The following is a 23,822-nucleotide window of genomic DNA, read 5'->3' as shown; positions in this document are numbered from 1 at the left end:
CAGAGCCCATACCCCCAGCCACCTGCTTTATGGGTTGTCACACTGGGCCACTATCTACCTGCCCTAATCACCCCAAGATCAGGTACTAGACAACAAGACAGTACTTATGCCCAGAGCCCACTGAAATTACTCAAAATAGCCAATCCTAAACCTGCTTACCCTGTCTCATCCATTCCTTCCCACAGAAAACACAATAAAGACTCTTACCTCTGTTTTCCCCTCACTTCCTCTGTCTCCTGACAGACCCTGGTGCTTCCTTCTGAGGCCCTACATGGTGTGCTGTACCTCCTGCTTCTTGGGATTGGTATTTACAATATATACCTTCCTTCACGACAGTCATTTCCACGTCTGTGTGTCTTACCATATCTGATTAAAACAAATCTTGAGTAGCCCTAAAGCACCCCTAAGACCTGTTACTGAACTTCCTGCGTCACAGTAGAGCAATTATGTCCCACTCTTTCCTCTGGGTTGCTTCTGTAGCACCAAATTCTGGTTTAGGATGGGTTGTCATGGGAATTAAGAAAGCAAAGAGGCAGCTGGGATGACATATTCCCCGGTGGATCATACTCCCAGGACTTGCTTTATTCTTATTAATGTTTGATAGTGAATCTATTATTGTTTTATCTGTAAAATTCTGCCCAACCTTGTTCCTGAGCCATCCTCTACAAAGGTAAGGCATTTATCATAATTTAGAGACCTGGTCCACACACTAATTTCCTAGTGACTACCCATGTCTGCCTGTTTTCTCAAGGCTTAATTAATTAGCACCCAAATTTGCCTCTGATAAATACCTAATTGAACACCGGGTTATCAACTATGTATTGCTATAGTTCAGTTGAATTGAACTCTGAGCCTTATTGATCTGACTGTCCCTCTGTAGTTAACCTCAACTATTCAATTGATTATCCTAGAAGAATTGGAGGCAACAGGCTTTATCAAGTGATTCCTTGTTGCAGAGATACAAAAAGTTACCCTTAGGGAAAAGTACTGCCACAATAGTCCAAAGGAGTGCTGCTCCAAAAGTCTACCTTCTGACCCCAGCATCTTCCATCTTTCACATCCTCTCACCTGCCCCTTGACCTCATAGGTACTTCCAGGCCTCTGTTTCCTGTCTGCTTTCCTGCTACACAGAAGTTCCTTTCTAGATGCTCTTCCTTCCCCAATCAGCCTAATCTCATGGTTGATCATCTGACCCGCTCTCTCACTAGCATCCTGGATGTACTCAACTGTTCCTCCCCTTGCGTGTAATATCTAACCTAGACATTGGATGGTACCTATGACTTCTTCATCTGTGCATGTGCTACTTCAGACATTCAATGTGGGTGAGGATTGGACCCACTCATGGTATCTTACCTCAGTTGTGCCTTTGGTGCTGTCCAGTAATCTTTTTACTGGCCCTTAGCCAGCCCCTTCTCATATTACCCTAAGTGACCTTTGATAGTCTCCTCAAAGACCCTCCTCAACCCCTCCTTTCTCTTAGTTTACAGGTGGCCCTCCTTCTTACTTCATGTAAGTAAATCGAGGCTATCAGACATGACCTTTCTCAACTCCTACATTCCTATTTCCAAACCAGTCACTTTCTGCATTTATTTTTACTCCTTCCCTCCAAGTCTCAGAGGATGAATTGTCCTTTCAACTTTGCCACGTGGGCATTTGATTCTACTTCCCCAGTTTTCTTCATGGACCTTGCGCCTGTAGCTTAGGCACTTATTTTTTTTAATTAGGAAATATTTCATATATGCAGAAGAACACAGAGAATAATGTGAAAATTATTACTTATCATTTCCATCCTGGTTTTATACTTTACTTATATATAAATGTATCCACAAATCATATATAGTATTGATTTATGGGTTTGAAAATATACATACATGATATTATACTGTGACTATCTTTTGGTGATTTTTTTTTCACTCGATATTAGGTTTTGAGATAAAGCCATAGAAATTTCCAGTCTCTTGATCTCTGTTTTCCTCATCAGCAGGTCCTTCCTCATCTCTCTTCCTTCCCTATCCAACCTGAACTTCATGGCTGATCATTTGATTCCCCCTTACAAGCATCCTAGTTCATTCATTTTAACTGCTATTTGGCATTCCATTGTCTAACTACACAGGGTATTCATCCAAATGTTCACTGTATTTTACCTTACATATATTTAACCACAATTGTTAAAAATCTGTACTTAAAAGATACCATAAATAAACATTTCAACCATCTGTCTTTTTTACTTTGTTTATGGTGTCTTCCACTGCAGATTTTTAAAAATTGAAATACAGTCGATTTACAATACAGTAAGTCCCCTACATATGAACCTGTTCCATTCTGAGAGTGAGTTCATAAGTCCAATTTGTTTGTAAGTCCAACAAAGTTAGCCTAGGTACCCAACTAACACAATTGGCTATATAGTACTGTACTGTAATAGGTTTATAATACTTTTCACACAAATAATACATAAAAGCAAAGAAACACAAAAAATAAGAAAACATTTTTAATCTTACAGTACAGTACCTTGAAAAGTACAGTAGTACCAGCTACATCACCGCTGGTTTTACACTTGCTTCCGGAATCCTGGGTTTGAAATAAAGATACTGTACTACGGTGTTCTACACAGTACTGTACAGTAAAGTACACAAAAGCACAACCACCTGTAGAGGATGCACACACATGACAAAGTACACCAGACATGTGAACTAACTTACATGATTGGACATGCGAATGCACATTCGCATCTTTGAAATTTTGCAACTTGAAGGTTCGTATGCAGGGGACTTACTGTATTATATTAGTTTCAGGTGTACAACATAATTTCTGGATCATATGGTAGTTCTACTTTTAGTTTTTTGAGGAACCTCCGTAGTGTTTTCCATAGTGGATGCACCAATTTACATTCCACCAACAGTGTACAAAACTTCCCTTCTCTCCACATCCCCACCAACATTTATCATTTGTAGACTTTTTGATGATAGCCATTCTGACAGGTGTGAGGTAATATTTCAATATTTTTAGAGATTATTTAACTAACTATTAATCTAAATAATCTTATAGATTAATCTATAATTTTATAGATTATTTAAATAACTCCATTTAAAGTTATTACAAAGTAATGGCTATACTCCCTGTGCTGTACAATATATCCTTGTTGCTTATTTATTTTATACATAGTAGTTTGTGTCTCTTAATCCCATACCCCTATCTTGCCTCTCCCCTTTTCCCCCTCCTCTGAAAAACACAAGTTTTTGTTTTCTATATCTGTGAGTTTCTCTGTTTTGTTATATACATTTGTTTCTTTTATTTTTTAGATTCTACATATAAGTGATAACATAGAGTATTTGCCTTTCTCTCTCTGACTTATTTCACTAGGAATAATATTTTCTGGGTCCATCCATGTTGTTGCAAATGGCAGAATTTCATTCTTTTTTATGGCTAAGTAATATTCCATTGTGTGTGTGTGTGTGTGTGTGTGTGTGTGTGTGTATACCACTTCTTCATTATCATTTGTTAATGGACACTTAGGTTGATTCCATATCTTGGCTATTATAAATAATGCTGCTATAAACATTGGGATGCATGTATCTTTTCAAATCAGTGTTTTCATTTTCTTTGGATATATATCCACCAGTGGAATTGCTGGATCATATGGTAGTCTATTTTTAGTTTTTTGAGGAAACTCTGTACTGTTTTCCATAGTGGATGCACCAATTTACATTCCACCAGCAGTGTACAAATGTTCCCTTCTCTCCATATCCTCACCAACATTTATTATTTGTAGACTTTCTGATGATAGCCATTCTGACAGGTGTGAGGTGATATTTCATTGTGGCTTTGGTTTGCATTTCTCTAATAATTAGCAATGTTGAGCATATTTTCATGTGCCTGTTTACCATCTGTATGTCTTCTTTGGAAAAATGTCTATTCAGGTCTTCTGCCCATTTTTTAATGTGGTTTGTTTTTTGGATATTGAGTTGTATGAATTGTTTATATATTTTGGATACTAACCCCTTATCGGTCATATCATTTGCAAATATTTTCTCCCATTCTGTAGGTTGTATTTTTGTTTTGTCAGTGGTTTCCTTTGCTGTGCAAAAGCTTTTAAGTTTGAATTAGACCCCATATGTTTATTTTTGCTTTTGTTTCTTTTTCCTTAGGAGACATATCCAAAAAAATATTGCTACTATTCTCTTTAATCCATTTTGATTTTATTTATGTATATGGTGTGAGGAAATGTTCTAATTTCATTCTTTTACATGTAGCTGTCCAGTTTTCTCAGCACCACTTCTTGAAGAGACTGTCTTTTCTCCATTTGCTTGCCTCCTTTGTCATAGATTAATTGACCATAAGTGTGTGGGTTTATTTCTGGGCTCTCTATTCTGTTTCATTGACCTATATATCTGTTTTTGTGCCAGTACCATGCTGTTTTGATTACTATAGCTCTGTAGTATAGTCTGAAATGAGGGAGTGTGATCCTTCTAGATTTGTTCATTTTTCTCAACATTGCTTTGGCTATTATTCAGGGTCTTTTGTGGTTCCATATAAATTTTAGGGTGATTGGTTCTAGTTCTGTGAAAAATGTCATAGGTATTTTGACAGGGATTGCATTAAATATGTAGATTGCTTTGGGTAGTATGAATAGTATGAACATTTTAATATTACTTCTTCCAGTCCAAGAACACAGGATATCTTTCCATTTCTTTGTATCATCCTCAATTTCCTTCATCAATGTTTTATAGGTTTCAGAGTATAGGTCTTTCACCTCCTTGGTTAAGTTTATTCCTAGGTATTTTATTCTTTTTGATATAATTTTAAACTTGATTGTTTTCTTGCTTTTTCTTTCTGATAGTTCATTATTAGTATATAGAAAAACAACAGATTTCTATAAATTAATCTGGTACCCTGCAACTTTACTGAATTCATTAATTAACTCTAATAGCTTTTTTTGGTGGAGACATTAGGATTTTCTACATATAGTATCATGTCATCTACAAATAGTAATAGTTTTATTTCTTCCAATTTGATGCTTTTTGTTTCTTTTCCTTGTCTGATTGTTATGGCTAGGACTTCCAATACTATGTTAAATAGAAGTGTTGAGAGTAGGCATCTTTGCTTTGTTCCTGATTTTAGAGGAAAGGCTTTCATTGGGTGTGATGTTAGCTCTGGGTTTGTCATAAATGGCCTTTATTATTTTGAAATATGTTCCCCCTATACCCACTTTGATGAGAGTTTTTATTATGAATGGGTGCTGAATTTTGTCAAATGCTTTTTCTGAGCCTATTGAGATGATTATGTGACCTTTATCCTCCCTTTTGTTAATGTGGTGTTTCACATTGATTGATTTGTTAATATTGAACCATTCTTGCATCCCTGGAATAAATCACACTTGATCATTTTATATATTGTTGAATTCGTTTTGCTAATATTTTGTTGAGGATTTTTGCATCTAAATTCATCAGAAATATTGGCCTGTAATTCTCTTTTTTGTAGTGTCTTTGTCTGGGGTGGTATCAGGGTAATTGTGGCCATGAAGAATGAATTTGGGAGTGTTCCAATTTTTTGGAATAGTTTGAAAAGGATAGATATTAGCTCTTCTTTGTGTGTTTGGTAGAATTCCCCTGTGAAGCTCTCTTCAGTCCTAGACTTTTGTTTCCTGGGAGTTTTTTTAATTAAAAATTCAATTTCACTACTAGTGATAAGTCAGTTCAGAATGATTGTCTATTTCTTCCTGATCCAGTCATGGAAGGTTGTATGTTTCTACAAATTTGTCCATTTCTTCTAGGTTGTACAATTTGTTGGCATATAACTGTTCATAGTATTCTCTTAGGATTTTTTGTATCTCTGTGATATTGGTTGCTATTTCTTCTCCTTAATTTCTTATTTTATTTGGGTACTCTCTTTTCTTCTAGATGAGCCTGGCTAAAGGTTCATTAATTTTGTTTATGTTTTCCAAAAACCAGTTCTTGGTTTTATTGATCTTTTCTATTTTTTCTTGGTCTCTATTTTATTTATTTTCTCTCTGCTCTTTATTATTTTTTTGCTTCTGCTTATTTTGGGCTTTGTTTGTTCCTCTTTTTCTAATTCCTTTAGGTGATAGGTTAGGTTGTTTATTTGAGATTTTTCTTATTTCTTGAGGTAAGCTTGTATTGCTATGAAATTCCCTCTTAGAACTGCTTTTGCTGCATCCCATAGATTTGGGAAAGTTGTGTTTCCATTTTCATTTGTCTCGAGTATTTTTTGATTTCCTCTTTGATTTTTTTCATTGACTCATTGGTTTTTTTAGTTGTGTGTTGTTTAGTCTCCACGTGTTTGTGCTTTTCCCGTTTTTCTTCCTGGGATTGATTTCTAGTTTCATACTGTTGTGGTCAGAAAAAATGCTTGATATAATTTCTGTCCTTCTAAATTTGTTGAGACTTGTTTTTTGGCCTAGCATGTGATCTATCCTTGAGAACATTCCATGTGCACTTGAATAGAATGTGTTTTCTCCTGGCTTTGAATGGAATGTCCTGTAGATATCTATTAAGTCCAACTGGTCTATTGTGTCATTTAAGACCAATGTTGCCTCATTGATTTTCTGTCTGGTGATTTGTCCATTGATGTAAGTGGGGTGTTAAAGTCCTCTACTCTTATTGCATTATTGTCAATTTCTCCCTTTATGTCTGTTAATGTTTGCCTGATATATCTAGGTGCTCCTATATTAGGTGTATGTATGTTAACGAGTGTAACATTCTCTTCTTGTATTGATTCCTTTATCATTATATAATGCCTTTATCTTTTATTATAGACCTTGTTTTAAAGTCTATTTTGTCTGATATGAGTATTGCTATCCCTGCTTTCTTGTTGTTTCCATTTGCATGAAGTATCTTTTACCATCCCCTCACTTTCAGTTTGTTTGTGTCTTTAGTTCTGAAGTGCATGTCTTGTAAGCAGCATATAGATGGGTCTTGTTTTTTAATCCAATCACTGACCTATGTCTTTTGATTAGTGCATTTAGTCCATTGACATTTAAAGTAGTTACGGATAGGTATGTATTAATTTGGTTTTGTTACTTGTTTTCTGGTTGTTTTTGTAGTTCTTCTCTGTTCTTTTAGTTTCTTCCCTTGTGATTTGATGATTGTCTTTAGAGGTATGTTTTCTTCCTTTTTCTCTAGTTTCTGTGTATCTAGTATATGTTTCTGATGTATGGTTGCCACGAGGTTCCAACATATTGACCTATAGCTACATCTGTTTTAAACAGGTAGTCCTTTAAGTTCAAGCACAATCTAAAAGATCTACAGTTTTTACTCCCCTCCACCACATTTTTGGTTTTGATGTCATATTTTGTGTCTTCATGTTTATCCCTTTACTGATTATTGTAGTTATAGTTGATTTTACATTTTTTTGTTTTTTAATCTTCATTCAAGCTTATTTCAGTGGTTGATCCTCAGCCTTTACTATATATTCTTCCTTTATTTCCTTTCCTATAGATTCTTTCTTCTTGTTATAGCCTATTCTTTTCCACTTAAAGCAGACTCTTTAACATTTCTTTTAGGGTAGATTTAGTATTAATGAACTTCTTAAGTTTTTGCTGGTCTGAGAAGTTCTTTATCTCTCCTTCAATTCTAAATGATAATCATGATGGGCAAAGTATCCTAGATTGAAGATTTTTCCCTTTTAGCACTTTGTATAGATCATGCCACTCCCTTCTTGCCTGCAATGTTTCTGCAGAAATATCAGCTGATAGCCTTATGGGTGTTCCCTTGTATATGACTCTTTGTTTTTCTCTTGCTACCTTTAGAATTCTCTTTATCTTTAAACTTTGCTATTTTAATTATGATATGTCTCGGTCTGGGTCTGTTTGAGTTTATTTTGTTTGGGACCCTCTGTGCTTTCTGAACCTGGATATCTGTTTCCTTCTTCAGGTTTGGGAATTTTTCAGCCATATTTCATCAAATACTTTTTCAACCCTCTTCTCTCTCTCTTCTCCTTCTGGCACCCTTATCATGTGCATGTTGATATGCTTGATGCTGTCTCAAAGATCCCTTAAAACTGTTCTAATTTTTTTTTTTTTTTTTTTTGCTCTTCTGATTGGGTGATTTCTATTATTCTATCCTCCAGATCACTTATGCATTCTTTATATCACCTAGTCTGCTGTTCATTCCTTCTAGTGTGTTTTTCATTTCAGTTATCATATTCTTCAGTTCTGACTGGTTCTTTTTCATGTTCTAGTTCCTTGTTAAGACTCTCACTGTGTTCATCTATTCTTTTTCTTAATTCAGTTAGCATTCTTATTACTAATGCTTTGACTTTTTAACTGGTAAATTGTTTACTTCTTTTTCACTGGTTGTTTTTTCAGGGGTTTTCTGTTGCTCTTTCAATTGAAACAAATTCCTCTGTATTCTCATTTTGCTCAACTCTCTGTGTGTATGAAATTAGATGAAACAGTTACCTATTGTGGTCTTGAAGGGGTGTCCCTTTATGAGAGCATCCTTATACAGTGTGCATGTACCCAGTGGCTTTGGTGGGAGAGCTGGATCTGAAGTGAACACAAGTCCCATCTTTTCACAGGGTGTACTGGCAACCATCACCTTGGTAGGATGTGGGACTGGAGATGGTAGGGCCAGAGCCAGGTGTCAGCCAGGGCTTCTCCTCTGCTCTGTGACCATCACCACCCTATAAAGGGAGGGGGCGAGTCCCAAGTTGCTGAAGCAGAAGTCCTGAAGTTTGGGTCTGAGCTGGCTCTGTTCCCTTTAAGTGTGCGCTCTCCCGCCTCCCAGCACTGGAACCCTCATCCCAGAGGGAAGCAGTGCTGGAATAAGAGGGGCTGGCATGGATGCTCGGCATGTGTCAGGGTACAGGCTGTGGTGGTCTGGCTGGGGTCAGACACCTGGACTGCTTCCAATGTGCTGCCTGTGAAAGTGCCAGTAATGGCTTCCCCCACTCCACTCAGACACTGCTTTGGGTCTGAACCTCCTTTGTCCCTCACGGATGAGCCTCCCTTTGGCCTCTGCCATCCTGGCCAAGGTGTGGAACTGTGTCATGAAACAAGCAGGACTCAAGTGGTCATTTGGCTCAGGCTAGGATGTGCACTGGGGCGTCATGGGAAACCAGCCAGCCACCTGTGCAGTCTCAATCCACCCTCTCCACCCTGCTTCAGGAGCAAGCAAGTGTGTGCTCCTCATGAGTGGAGTTCAGGCTTCCTACAGTCCTTCTGTTAGTCCCACTGGCCTTCCAACCAGCCAAGGGGGCTCGTCTTCACAGTGTTGGACCCCAGGGCTCGGGCACCCAATAGGTGGTTTGAACTGCTCACTCCCTAGGGAGGATCTTCATCCATGTAACCTCCTTTCTCCTCTGAATCCCCTCCCAGGTTCACAGGTCCTGACCTGATCACTTTTCTTCCCTTCCTACCCAATTCTGTGTGGATCTTTCTGACAGCCTTGGTTGTAAAGGAGTCTTTCTGCCAGTCTCCAGTTAGTTTTCAGTGAGAATTTTCCACATGTAGCTGTATTTTCAATGTGTTCATGGGGTGGGGGCAGAGGGAGAGTCCATGTCCTTTTACTCCACCATCTTGATCTCCTCTCCCCAGATTTTTTTATCATGAAAAATATGCACAATGTAAAAATTAGCATTTTAACCATTTAAAAATATACAGTTCAGTGGCATTAAGCATAAAACTTCGTTATATGATCACGACCATCTGTCTCCATAACTCTTTTCATCTTGCAAAACTGAAATTCCAGTTAGCAGACATTTAATCCTGTCCAAAATGTCCATAGTATATTTGGTCCATCCCAAAATGTCCTTCTTTGATATTTGCAGGACCATTTGGTCCTGTCCAAAATGTCCATAACACATTTGATCTATGCCAAAATGTTCTTTATATTTGGTCACATTTGGTCCTGTCCAAAACATCTATGGAGACATTTTGTCCACAGCAAAAAGTCCTTGATATTTGGTCCTGTCAAAACTATTTGGCATAGACCAAATATTTTCACGAATGTTTTGGACAGAACCACATTTCAAGAACTTTTTGGCATGGACCAAATATATTTTGGATCAAATGTCTTATGGACATTTTAGACAGGATCAAATGTTCTGCAAGGGAAACTTCTTACCCATTAAATGATAACTTGCCATTCCCCTTATCCTACAGCCCCTGGAAAGCACCATTCTACTTTCTATGAATTAACTACTCTTGGTACCTCATGAAAGTGGAATCATACAGTATTTGTCCTTTGGTGACTGGCATGTTTCTTTTAGTACAATGTCTTTAAGGTTCATGCATGTTGAGGCATGTGTAAGAATTGCCTTCCTCTTTAAGGCTGAATAATACTCCATTGTAGATATGTATCACATTTTGTTTATCTGTTTATCTGTCAATGGACACTTGGGTTGCTTCCACCTTTTGACTATTATGAATAATGCTGCTTAAGAATATGATGTACAAATATCTGTTCTAGTCCCTCCTTTCACTTCTTTTGGATATATAGCCAGAAGTGAAATTGCTAGATCATAGGATAATACTATGGTTAACTTAATAGTTAACTTGCTAGTTCTTTTATCCTTCAGCACTTAAAAATGCCATTCTATTGTTACCTGACCTCTACTGTTTCTTTTTTTTTAAAAGATTTTTAATAAATTTTTATTTTATATTGGAGTATAGTTGATTACTAATAATTAATAATGGAGTATAGTTGATTAATGGAGTACAGCTGATTAATAATAAATTTTTATTTTATATCAGAGTATAGTTGATTAATAATGTTAGTTTCAGGTGTACAGCAAAGTGATTCAGTTATACATATACATGTATCTATTCTTTTTCATATTCTTTTCCCATTTATGTTATAACAGAATATTGAGCAGTGTTCCCTGTGCTATACAGTAGGCCCTTGTTGGTTATCTATTTTAAGTATAGCAGTGTGTACACGTCAATCCCAAACTCCCAATCTATTCCTCCCCCTCCTCCACCCCTCCCCCCAGTAACCATAAGTTCATTCTCTAAGTCTGTAAGTCTGTTTCTGTTTTGTAAATAAGTTCATTTGTATAATTTTTTTTTTTAGATTCCACATATAAGTGATGTCATATGATATTTTTCTTTCTCTGTCTGACTTACTTCACTTAGTATGATAATCTCCAGGTTCATCCATGTTGCTGCAAATGGCATTTCATTCTTTTTTTATGCCTAATATTCCATTGTATATATGTACCACATCTTCTTTATCCATTCCTCCATTGATGGACATTTAGGTGCTTCCATTTCCTGGTATTGTAAATACTGCTGCAATGAACATTGGGGTACATGTATCTTTTCTAATTATGGTTTTCTCCAGATAGATGCCCAGGAGTGGGACTGCTGGATCATATGGTAGCTCGATTTTTAGTTTTTTAAGGAACCTCCATACTGTTCTCCATAGTGGCTGTACCAATTTACATTCCCATCAACAGTGTAGGAGGGTTCCCTTTTCTCCACACCCTCTCCACTATTTATTGTTTGTAGATTTTTTGATGATGGCCATTCTGAGTGGTGTGAGGTGATATCTCATTGTAGTTTTGGTTTGCATTTCTCTAATGATTAGTGATGTTGAGCATCTTTTCATGTATCTCTTGCCCACCTGTATGTCTTCTTTGGAGAAGTATCTATTTAGGTCTTCTGCCTATTTTTTGATTGGGTCATTTTTTTGATATTGAGCCACATGAGCTCTTTGTAAATTTTGGAGACTAATCCCTTGTCGGTCACATCATTTACAAATATTTTCTCCCATTCTGTAGGTTGTCTTTTCACTTTGTTTATGGTTTCCTTTGCCATGTAGAAGCTTTTGAGTTTAATTACTGGCCTCTACTATTTCTGGTGAAAAGTTTGCTGTAATTCTTATCTTTGTTCCCCTGCATGTAATGTATCATTTTTTTCCCCTGTCTAGCTGTTCTTAAGTGTTTCTCTTTATCTTTAGTTTTCAGCATTTGTCTATGTTGTGCCTAGATGTGGTGTTTATTGAGCTTCTGGGATCCATGGGCTAATATTTATCACCAACTTTGGATATATTTCAGTCAATATTTCTTCAAAAAAATTCTCCAATTCTATTTAAGTTAGATTGCTTGATATTGTTCCATAGGTCATTGAGGCACATAATTAAAAAAAATTCTTTCCTGTGGTGTAATTTGGATAATTTCCATTGAACTATCTTTATTTTCACTAATCTTTTTATCTGCTTTGTCTAACTTCCTATTAAGTCCATGCTATTAATTTTTATTTTTAAAGTTCAGATGCTGTATTTGCTTTTATTCTAGCATTCCAAACTGACTCTTTTGAAAATTTATTTATTTTTGGCTGCATTGGGTTTTCATTGTTGCACACAGGTTTTCTCTAGTTGTGGCGAGCAGGGGCTACTCTTCATTGCGGTGCATGGTCTTCTCATTGTGGTGGCTTCTCTTCTTGTGGAACACAGGCTCTAAGCATGTGGGCTTCAGTAGTTGTGGCTCACGGGCTCTAGAGTGCAGGCTCAGTGGTTGTGGCGTACAAGCTTAGTTGCTCTGTGGCATGTGGGATCTTCCCGGACCAGGGCTTGAACCCGTGTCCCCTGCATTGGCAGGCTGGTTCTTAACCACTGTGCCACCAGGGAAGTCCCCAAATTGGCTCTTTTAAAAAAATACTTAGCATTTCTTTACTGAGATTCCCTATCTGTTCACCCATTCTCTACAATTTTCCTGAGAATCTTTTAACATATTTATACTTGCTGAATTAAAGTCCTTGTCTGCTAATGCCAGTCAGAGTCTGGGTCATCTGTAGTCTGCTACTACTAACTCCATTTTATTGATTTGGGGTCATTTTCCTGCTTCTTTGGATGTTTAGTAATTTTTAATACTGTACTGAACATTTAAAATTATACATTGTTGACACTCTGGGTTTTGTTATTTTCCTCTAAAGAGTTTTGTTGTTGTTGTTATTGTTGTTCTTCTTTTTCTTCTTCTTCCTCCTCTTCCTCTTTTTCCTCTTCCTTCTCTCCTTCTCCTTCTTCTCCTTCTCCTTCTCCTTCTCTTTCTTCTTCTTCTTCTGAAGATAAACAACTGGTGGATCTCCCTGACCCTGATGAAGATTAGTTTTAGGACTTGGAAGGCTTTACAGTTGTTTAGTTTTGCCTTTAACCCTGGGACATAGCATTTTGTCCTTAGCTAACCCTTTTGGTTTCAGAAGAAAGCCTAAGGTGTTTTCCAATACCCTCTAATTTGGTGTGACTTTGTCCAGATTTGTCTCCCAGCATCAGGTAACTATTGAAATCTCTGCTTCCTTTCCTTACACATGAACAGTTCAAGAGTTAGCCAAGAATTTGAGGAAAAAGTTTTCTATACTTTTGTTGCTCCTCCTGCATGATGCTGTCCTTTCCAAGATTTTTCACCTAAATTTACAGCTGTTTCACAGTCACATACTTCACTGTCTGTCTCTTAAGTCCAGTAGATCTGTCATTTTCTGTTAAAGCCCGATTCCCTCATACCCTGCCAAAAACTACGAAGTGACCTCAGAGGACAGTCTTACTTAGAAATCTTTCCTTGTTTCAAGGATCATGTCTTTTGCAATTTTTGCTCTCTAATGCTTCTAAAGAATTTTTTATTACAGTTTGTCTAGAGCATATATAATTGGTATTGGGCAGAGTGTATGTCAAATAAAACTACTTTGCCATTTCTAGAACTTCAATTCTGGAAGATATTTGTCTGGATATTGTTAGCCAATTGTTTTTCTATATAAATTTTAGGACCTACTTGTTAAATTCTGCTGAAAACCCTGATGAAATTTTATTGGAATTTCATTTAAGTTATGGATAGATTAGAGAAGAACTGATACCTTTATTATAATACTGAGTCTCTCTATCAAAACATGTGGTATAGCTTTTCAAGTATTATAGTCCTCTTCTATGTATTTAATAATGTTTTATAAATTTTGCTATACAGGTCTTGTACAACTTTTATTAAATCTATTCTACTTTATTTTATTTTTGCTATTGTGAATGGAATAATTTTTCTATTATACAGTTTACCCTCAAAAACCATGGGTTTTAACAATGTGGGTGTGCTTATATGCAGATTTTTTTCAATAGTAAATACTACAGTACTACACAATCTGTGGTAGGTTTAAATCCACCGATGTGGAACAGCAGTATGGAAGAACCACATGTGTGGAGAGCCAACTATAAGTTATATGTGAATTTTATTATTTTTATTATTATTACTATTATTATTTATTATATGTACATGGAGGTTTGTTCAAGGGTCAACTATATATTCTAGTTAGCATTTACTGATGTATAGAGACATTTTAATTTATTGTATTTTGATCTTGAATTCAACTTGCTGAACATTCTTCTAAGGTCTAACAGTTATTGGATATTTCTCTCATAAATTACGTATACCTGACTTCATTTAAAAATTCAATCTTAGAATTATTGTCTTTTAATATAGAAGTAAGTGCTTTAAAATTTTGGTCATTATTAATATATTTATATGTATTTCTACTATGTAACTTTTTCTTTTTACTAACTCTGTATTTTTTTCTCTTTTCATCTATAGCATTGCTCAATAGTGTAAGTTGGTCTAACTTCATTGCTACAACAATCCTCAAAATCTCAGTAAGTTAACACAATAAAGTTTATTCCTTACTCATTTTATGTTCCACTGTGGGTGGAATTAGAGGAGGGGAGATGCTCTGCTCCACATAATCCTTTAGAGACCCAGACTTTTTCCATTTAGTAGACCATAATGCTTCTGAGTCCTTTTTGGATTCTCCAAAACTGGCAGATGATAGAAGATAAAAAGAGATAGCTGGGAGGATCATGCAAAACTTAATTTTTTTTTGTGGGGGGCAGAGTCCAAGCCTGACTGGTCATGTGACACTTTGGTCCACATTCCACTGTGCAGTATTCAGGCATATGGCCCCACCTAACTGCAAAGCATGCTTAGAAACAGAGTCTAGGTGTGTGCCCTGGAGGAAAAGAAAATGGGATTTTGTATGTTCATTAAGTTTTCTCCTTATCAAGCTTTTTTCAAAAAAAAAACACTTTGTTCTTTTTATTCTTGTTTTAGTGACTCTTCACTTTAAAAGCCTTGACCCCACACCTAAACAATACTAAGATTTCAGAATAATTTAACTCTAATCATCTTGCTTCAATTCCACATGTTGAGTAGTATTATTCCATTTCCATCTTGTTTTCACATCCATCAAAGATATTATTCTTAAAATTTATTTCTACAGTGTATCTTTCTTTACTTTAACCAATAATTTCTTTCCTTATGATTGATTCCTCTACTTTACTATTTTCTTTTTTGGGCTTATTTTTCTTCTTATTGAATAAAATCCTTCAGTAGTTTTTTGTTTTGTTTTTATTAAGGATTTTTAATGTAAACTCTTTATTTGCATAGGTATTTATTTCACCCTAACTCTTGAATAAAAGTTTATCTAGATTTACAATCTAAGATTAAATTCTTTTCCCTCAGCTCAATGAAAATATCATTCTATTATTTTTGTCCTATTTTCGCTGATAAGAAATCTCTCAATATAAGTGGCAGTCTATTGTGGGTAATCTATCTTATCTGTATGGCAGCATATAAACATTTTCTCTTTTTCTTTTGTGTTCTATGATTCCATTTTGAGTTACTTAAGACTTTGTGTCAATCTTCACCCTGATGACTTAGCCCTTTAATAAATTATGGAAAGTTTTCACATTTTATTTGATTGAGTTTCACTTCCCTTTCCAACCCATTTTCTCTAATTTCTTCTTCTGGAGAAAACTATTAGGCACATGTTAGAAGAATTTGTCATTCTTTCCTCAATTGTTCCTTAATTTCTTTCTTATTTCTATATCTCCTTAACTATTTGTGTTGCATTCTGGTTGATTTCCATGTCTCTCTCTCTCTTTCTTTATTTCTTTTTTTTTTTTCTTTTGTAACCCTCTCTTTACCCATATCTTTAGTGGTTTGTAATCATCTCTAAAATTTTGAATTTAATAGCTAAGATTTTATATCTAGAATTTCTATCTTTTTAAAACATGCCTACTTTCTTTTCTTTTTTTTAATTTTTTTTTTTTTAGGCCACACTGTGTAGTATGCGGGATCTTAGTTCTCCAACCTGGGGTCAAACCCATGTCCCTTGCATTGGGAGTGTGGAGTCTTAACTACTGGGCTGCCAGGGAAGTCCCCCTACTTTCTTTTCATAGTCATATTTTTTGTTATAGTTTGTTTTATTTGTCTTCTTTTTTTCTTTATTTTTCTTTAACAATATTTTATGTATTCAGATTGCTTTATTTTTAGTTTTGTTGTGCCTATCTTTCAATTTATTTTATCTTCTAACTCTCCCATTTCCTCATATGGTTGGTAAACCTTTATTGACAATTCTTTGGTGGTGGTGATTTTTCCAGTGGGAGTCTTATGCCTTGGATTTGCTTTTTCAATTGCTTCTGTTGGAGCCTTAGGGATTTTATGGCTACGTGACATGTATTTAGCTTCTTTTTTCATCTATTGATTTTTATTACTATAGTCTTTTCCTATGTATGTACATTAAATTTAGATCCCTGTCCACATACAGCCTGAGGTTGACATTAACATTCTTACAGGAGATATTTTTTTCCCACATTCATGCAGGTAAAACTTTCTTCCTTGTTTCTCTGGTCATTGAGTAGAATTTTCTAGTCTTCATATATCCTGGATTTATGAAAGACCTTTCTGGCCCCACAGAGGGTTTAAAACCCTATCTCCTAATTCCTACTTCCAGTATCCTGGATCAATATTCCTGGACTACAGTAGGTCACCCGGAGCTGACTACTCTTAGAGTTCTCTCTTTATTTCTGTCACCTAGAGATTGCTCTTTCTTTTTTTCAAGTTTGGCAATGCATAAAATATTTTGTTATGTTTTATCAAGGATTATGTGTGTCTATGGTGGGTGGGGAGTGATTCAAGTGAGCTCAATCTGTTGCATTACCATATTCAGAATGACTGATTTTAAACTTTTTTTCCTTTATTAAAGAAAGCTCAACTGTAACATGTAAACTGTAAACTTGAATTGTAAACATGTTCATATCTTTTATCCTAAAAAAAGAAACCTCATGATTTTGTGTTTTACTCTATAGGTAAATTTCAACCAAAAGTTGAAAAAGTGTAGGCTACATTTTGCCCCTACATAAAAACCTTTCATTGATTTTGCAAACCCCCTGCAATCTGACTTCTGTCTGTTCTCACCATTTCATAGAAACTACTCTTATAAGGTTCACTAATGCTATTCTAATGTCAAATCTAATGGGCATTTTCGGTGATGGTTTAGTAGGTCTCTCTGAATTTCACTCTTTTACTCATTTTTTCTTAAAAATTCCTATTGTGGGGAGGAGGAAGGGTAAGCTGGGACAAAGTGAGAGAGTGGCATGGACATACATACACTACCAAATGTAAAATAGATAGCTAGTGGGAAGCAGCTGCGTAGCACAGGGAGATCAGCTCTGTGCTTTGTGACCACCTAGAGGGGTGGGATAGGGAGGGTGGGAGGGAGGGAGACGCAAGAGGGAAGAGATATGGGGATATATGTATATGTATAACTGATTCACTTTGTTATAAAGCAGAAACTAACACACCATTGCAAAGCAATTATACTCCAATAAAGATGTTAAAAAAAAAACACCCATAACACCAAACCAAAATAAATAAATAAATAAAAGACAAAGGCAAAAAAAAAAATTCCTATTGTCTTTGCTTCCAAATTCCACATTATCTATGTTGTCCTTGTGTTTCTCTGAATGTTTTTTTCTGGCTCTTATTTCTAGACTCTTTTTTCCTCTCACCATCTTTGAATATTGTTTTTTGTTTTTTAGTAGGGTAAATCTTTGGCTCATAACTCTTCTTATTTTCCATATTACAGTTAAAATGAAACACTTACAACTTTTGATACTTCCTTTTTTGTGGAGGGAGCTCAATGAGTATAACATTCTTGGTCTATCTTTGCTCTTCTATTCACTTCGCCCCTTGGGAAGTGGGTTGACTTAAATGATTGATAACTTAGAAAAGAATAAGCTGGGCATGCTTGGCTTAGCTTCACATTTTTCTTCTTATGAGTGAATTTCTTGTAGGATAACATGTTCTTTTCTCATTTATGTTATACATTTAAAGGGCCTCCAAGATGAGAGACCAACAGTGGATCAACAATACCTGTGACTGGGGAGATAATTCTTCTTAACCCTGTTAGGTATAGTATTAGTGGTGTAGTATCAGGAAGTTCACTTTCTGCAAATGTAAGCTACATCTGTCAATATATATTTTTTGTCAGTAATAAGTGATGAGTAATAATATTCATCTTCTGACTCATATTATTCAATTCACTCAGGATTTGGTCAGGGAAGAGGGGTACAATTGGACCTCCTATGTACCCCAGCAATTCTTTATGATCACCCACAACAATTCTTAATATCACAAAATTTTTATTGACTTCCAAATATATCTCTAGCTCAGACAGTTTACATGAACTTCAGATGCTTCAATTTAACATTTTATTGCACATCTCCTTCTGGATGTCACACAGACTCAAATTCAAAATGTCTAAAAATCAACTAGTCATCTTCCCCTGTAAGCGTACCCTTTATTCTCTATTTATATTACAATTGATGGTATTAAAATTTGTCCAGTTTAGGGAAGCCATAAACATAAAATTCATGAGTTCATTCAGCAAATATTTATAGATTGCTTACTATATGCTAGTCAGTGATCTAGGTGCTGGAGGATATAGCAGTGAACTAAATAAATAAAAAGCTCTTTTCTATGGAACTTCCATTATAGTAGAGGAGAAAAGACAATACACAAGTTAAATAAGTAAGATGTATAATTTGTTAGGTGGTAATAAATACCATGAACAAAAAAGACAGGTGAGGAGTGAAGGTGGTGCAGAGGCAGCTTATAATTTTAAACATGACAATCAGCATAGGTCTCATTAAGAAAGTGACATTTGGGCAAAGACTTGAAGGAAGTGAGCGAACAAACTAAGTGAACATCTGGGGAAAGAGGATTGCAGGCACAGCAAGCAACAGGTACAATGGCCCTGAGGTGGGAATCTGCTTGGCTTACCTGAGGGACAATAAGGAGGCCAAGTGAGTAGAGTGGAGTAAGTGAGGTGAAGCTCACCAGGAGAAAGGTAACAGGGACAGAAGATCACATAGAGCTTTGTAAATCAGAGTAAGGACTTGGATTTTACTCAGTGATTATACATTTTGAACAGGAGTGATGTGCTCTAACCATTTAAAATGATTCACTGTTGCTGCTATATAGATGCAAGGGTGGAAGCAGGGAGACCAACAGAAAGGCTATTTTAATAATCCAGGTGAGTAGTGATGGCTTGGATCAGTGTGGTAGCAGTTCAAGTGGTGACAAATAGTCAGATTCTGTATGTATCTTGAAGATAGAGCCAATAGGATTTACTGATGTATTGAATGAAAGATATAAAAGAAAGAGTGGATAGGGGTGATTCCAAAGTTTGACCCAATCATCCAGAAGGATAGGGTTGATATCAGTTGAAATGAGGAATGCTATTGATGGAGCAGATTTTGAGGGTAAGATCAGGAGTTCAGTTTTGAACAGGTTAAGTTTGATATATCTAGGCAATATCTAAGTAGAAAAGTGATTTATGTATTCAACATCTAAGTGGATTTATGGGTCTGGAGTTCAAGAGTTTTGCAGACACTGTTAGTGTTCACTAAATAACCCTGTGCCTGTTTACATTTTCTAGCCCACCTTGAAGTTAGATTAGGGCTACGGCATTAGGTTCCAGATAATTGGATGTGGGTGGAAATGATGTAAACCACTTCTAGGCCTGACCCTTTAAGACATCTCAGGAAATCCTCTAGTCTTTTTTTTTTCTTTCAGTTTTCCCCTTTCATAGTGGTAGTCTAGGAGGCCGTGTCAAGATGATGTAGGTACGAAATATGTCAGACTATGACATGAAAAAGGTTAAGCACAGAGATGTTAGGGTTTGTTACTGCAGCATAGCCTAGCTGTATTTGACTAATACAATGGAGGATATTCAGGCTGAAGATACACTTTTGGGTTTTATCAATATATTGAGACATTCGAGCAATGAGACTGGATGACATCACTGAAAGAGCAAGTTGAAGTGGAGAAAAGAAAAGAAAGCTTTGAGCCTTGGGGCATTCCAACATTAAGAAGTCATGGAGAAAAGGAGAAACTAAGAAATTAAGGAAGAGCTATCAATGAGGTAGCAAGAAAAGTAGGAAAATGTGATATCCTGGAAACCCAATAAGGAAAATATTTCAAGTAGGAGGAAATAGTCAACTGTCAATTCTTGTTAATGAGATCAAGTAAGATGAGACCTGAGAATTGACCACTGAGTTTAGCAATATGGAGGCCAAGGCCGTTGGTCACATTGGCTAGCAGTGCCAATGGAGTGGTGGGGGTAAAATCCTGACTGAGAAAGATTTGGGAGAGGATAGGAGAAGAGCTGGTGACAGTGAGTATAGTAACGAGAGGGGTAGTGGGGTCAAGAGAGGGTTTTTGTTTGGGTTTAGTTTTTGGTTTTGGTGAGGGAAAGAATTGCATATTTGTATGATGATCCAGTAGACAGAGTAAAGATGATGATGCAGGAGAAAGAGGGGGCAATTTCAGGAGCAGTGGTTTTAATTAGGAAAGGGGGTGGGTATCCAGTTCACAAATGGAGGGACAGGCCTTAGATACCCATATACTTTATCTGCGGTTACAGGAAGACAGACAGAGTTAATGGGCACAGATGCTTGAAGATGGATAGATAACAGTAGTAGAAGTTTGCAGAAAATCTCTTCTGATCAATATTACCTTTGACTCATTCATCTTCCTCATTCTCTCTTTCCCTCATCACTCACATCTATCAATTATCAAGCCCTGCCTGTTATTATGAGTAATTTTCTCATAAGTGATTCCTCTTTTTTGTCTTTGTTGCTATCTCAGTCATTTGTTTTTTGTCCTTCCTGGACTACCAGTACAGTTTACTACCTGGTCTCCTTACTTAGACATGTTTCCCTGAAATTCATCTTCTACACTTCTTCCAGAGAGAACTAGCTAAAGCAAATATTTAATTATGCCACTCTACCATAAGAATGGATAGAAAGTCTTCCATGAGCTGGACTCTACCTAGCTGGTTTCCCAGCCTTTTCTCCTGATACATCATACCTCACTATGTGCTCTGATAACATTATACCATTTGAACTATGAAATTTCTTCCTCTAACTATCACTTTGGCTTGAAAGGCTTACTCAGTGGAATTCCCTGTTACCTTCCCCACTTCTCCTTCTCTCCTCTGCCTTCAGCTAGATATTCATTATCCTTTAAGACTCAGTGACTCAGCTCAAATGCTCTGGGAACACCTTCCAGAGCCCCTCTCCCTTCCATAGCTGAGTTGGATTCTTTTCTTTTCAGTTTCAATACCAACCACCCATGTCATTCCTTTCTATTGTTCCATTTAGCGTATCAGTTCATATCTAATTTATCAGACTCTTGAGCTCTTGAGAGCAGAAATCCTGTGTTATTCATCTTTGAATTCCCAGTACTTGGCACAGTAATTGGGGCAAAGTAGGTGTTTAATAATGATGATATGAACTGAAGAGTGCACTTCTCTGGGAGAGAACATTAAGATTTTTTACCACTGGAGGATTAGGCACTAGATAAAACAGAAAAACAAAACAAACAAAGAAAAAAACTAGGTCTCAGTGGGGGAAGGAGTGCCTCGGGTGCCCAAGAAAAGAAGTGGCATGATTAGATGTCTAGAAGATTGAAACTAAAGAAGATAGCAGATTAGCCTGATAGCTCAGAGAACCCATGACAGAGGGGTTGTAGGAGGGTAACATAAGAGGATGAGGGCACAGCACAGAATCTTAGAACTGCCATGGATGAGAAGTGGGGGGTAGTACGTGCTGGCATTCCAACAGGGAAAGCTCTGATGGCAAAACTAAATTGGAGTGCCTGATTCATTACTTCACACCTACCCACCCTAAGAGATCTCAGAAGCTGTCTTCAGCCCGAGGACCCCAAAAGCTGAAAGCATTGACTAAAATTTTGATGTTTTGCTCATAGGAATTTCACTTCCAGTAATTTATCCTCATGGCATATCTGAACTAATGTCCATACATGTACATAAATGGATATTCACCACAATTTTGTTTATAAGAGCAAAAAAATAAATAAATTAGAAACCTAGGTCACTTTTCTCATATTTTTCTATATTTTAAATTTTGTAACAAGCTTTATAACTTTTTTATAGTCATAAATCTAGAATAAAGTCAGAGAAGCAAGCAAACTAGCACAAAATCACTTGGAAAAGCATTCCTTGTAGCATTTTATTCATATTTTTACCATGAAACATTTTTATAAAAATTAAGTTAGAGATAATATTTTTAAAATCTCCCCATATACTATCCCTTATTAGTAATCTAGTTTCTCTCTTTGCGAGCATTCAGTTATTATTGGCACATGGAAAGAAAAGTCATATGTCACCAGGGGGAGGTAGTACCTATAACAGGGAGGGGTGCTGGAGGTTGGGGAGAGATTTAGAGAGGATAAAGCAAGGGTTAGGAGACTGTCTGCAACCATGAGAAGAGTCTCAGCTCTCTTACCCACTTATGTCTCAGCTTCTAAATTGTAATCTCCCTCAACATGCAGGGACCATGGATTATCCAACTTCCCATAACTAGTACTGAAAACCTAGTGTTGCATATATTTGGGTGCTCAAAAATATTTGTTATTAAATGCATGATTAATTAGGCTTCTTTTCATACTTTTATTTTGAAACTTCCAAAGTAAGTTAAAATTTTTAGTGAGAATATACTTACAGTTGAACCACAGGGTGAAACTTTTCTCTGAAATCAACTCTCAGTGGGCAGCCATATTTTTCCCAATTATATTTTACTCTCTAGAAAAGGAAAAATGCTTTAGTTATTTTCTATATTTGGCTGATTGACAAAATTATAGTTTTCTTACCAAATGTTTAGATGGTCGATCCCTCAGATATGACCTGTAAAAAAACATTTTCATTACTTAGAATCTTTCTTCTTCTCAAACTTAAAAATTAAAACCATTACTTTGTTTGGGTAAAGAGGTATCACAAAAGTCAAACAGATAACCATAATTACAAGATACTCCTAAAATATGTGGAGATTAAACAACATACTTCTAAATAACACACGGATCAAAGACAAAATCTTAAGAGAAGTTAGAAAATATGTTCAACTAAATGAAAATGAAAACACAACTTATCAAAATTTGTGAGGTGCAGCAAAATCAGTGCCTAGAGGTAAATTTATTGCAATAAATGTATATATCAGAAAAGACTGATGATAATAAGAATAAATGCTAACTGATTCTAAATTATTGATACTACATTAATATAAAACTCAATGTTTATGTTAAAAAATACTTCTTACTTTTCAATGATGTAAAAAAAATCATGCTGAAGACATTCTTTTTTATCAAATCTACAAAAAATAAAACATAATGAAGTTGTAATATCATCATTCCTTATTTACTAGCACAAACATTTAATCATTTAACTCAGTGATTCTCAAACTCGAAAGTATCACAGAATCATCACTTATTGAATTAGAATCTTTGGGGTTGGTGTGTAGCCTTAGCATTTCTATTTTTAAAACTCAGCTTCACAAATGTTTCTGAAGGTACCAGAATTTGAAATATACTGATTTACCTCATATTTGATACATGTGAAAATTTGTAGAAAATCCATCAAAGTAAAGACAAATTTCTTTGGACTGTTTCATTCTTCATAATTTTTTAAAACAGAGTTCTAATTGCTACTAGAGACTCAGTTGCACAGGTAAGGATCTATTTTAAGAATTCAC

At 36.0% G+C, this 23,822-nt stretch overlaps 1 protein-coding gene across 1 annotated transcript in view; it reads right to left on the bottom strand.

Moving 5' to 3' along the window:
• Window positions 1-23,822, bottom strand: part of CATSPERE (catsper channel auxiliary subunit epsilon) — a 264,815-nt gene that overhangs the window by 31,245 nt on the left and 209,748 nt on the right. The window contains exons 15-17 of the mRNA XM_059940988.1: window positions 23,391-23,441; window positions 22,948-22,981; window positions 22,800-22,879 (exon numbers count right to left, since the gene is read on the bottom strand). Coding sequence (XP_059796971.1) covers window positions 22,800-22,879; window positions 22,948-22,981; window positions 23,391-23,441 — 165 coding nt within the window. The remainder of the gene's footprint in view (window positions 1-22,799; window positions 22,880-22,947; window positions 22,982-23,390; window positions 23,442-23,822) is intronic.

The sequence above is a fragment of the Balaenoptera ricei genome, chromosome 1 (genome assembly GCF_028023285.1).
Source record: "Balaenoptera ricei isolate mBalRic1 chromosome 1, mBalRic1.hap2, whole genome shotgun sequence".
Lineage (NCBI taxonomy): Eukaryota > Metazoa > Chordata > Mammalia > Artiodactyla > Balaenopteridae > Balaenoptera > Balaenoptera ricei.
This window is presented reverse-complemented; position numbering and strand designations above follow the sequence as displayed.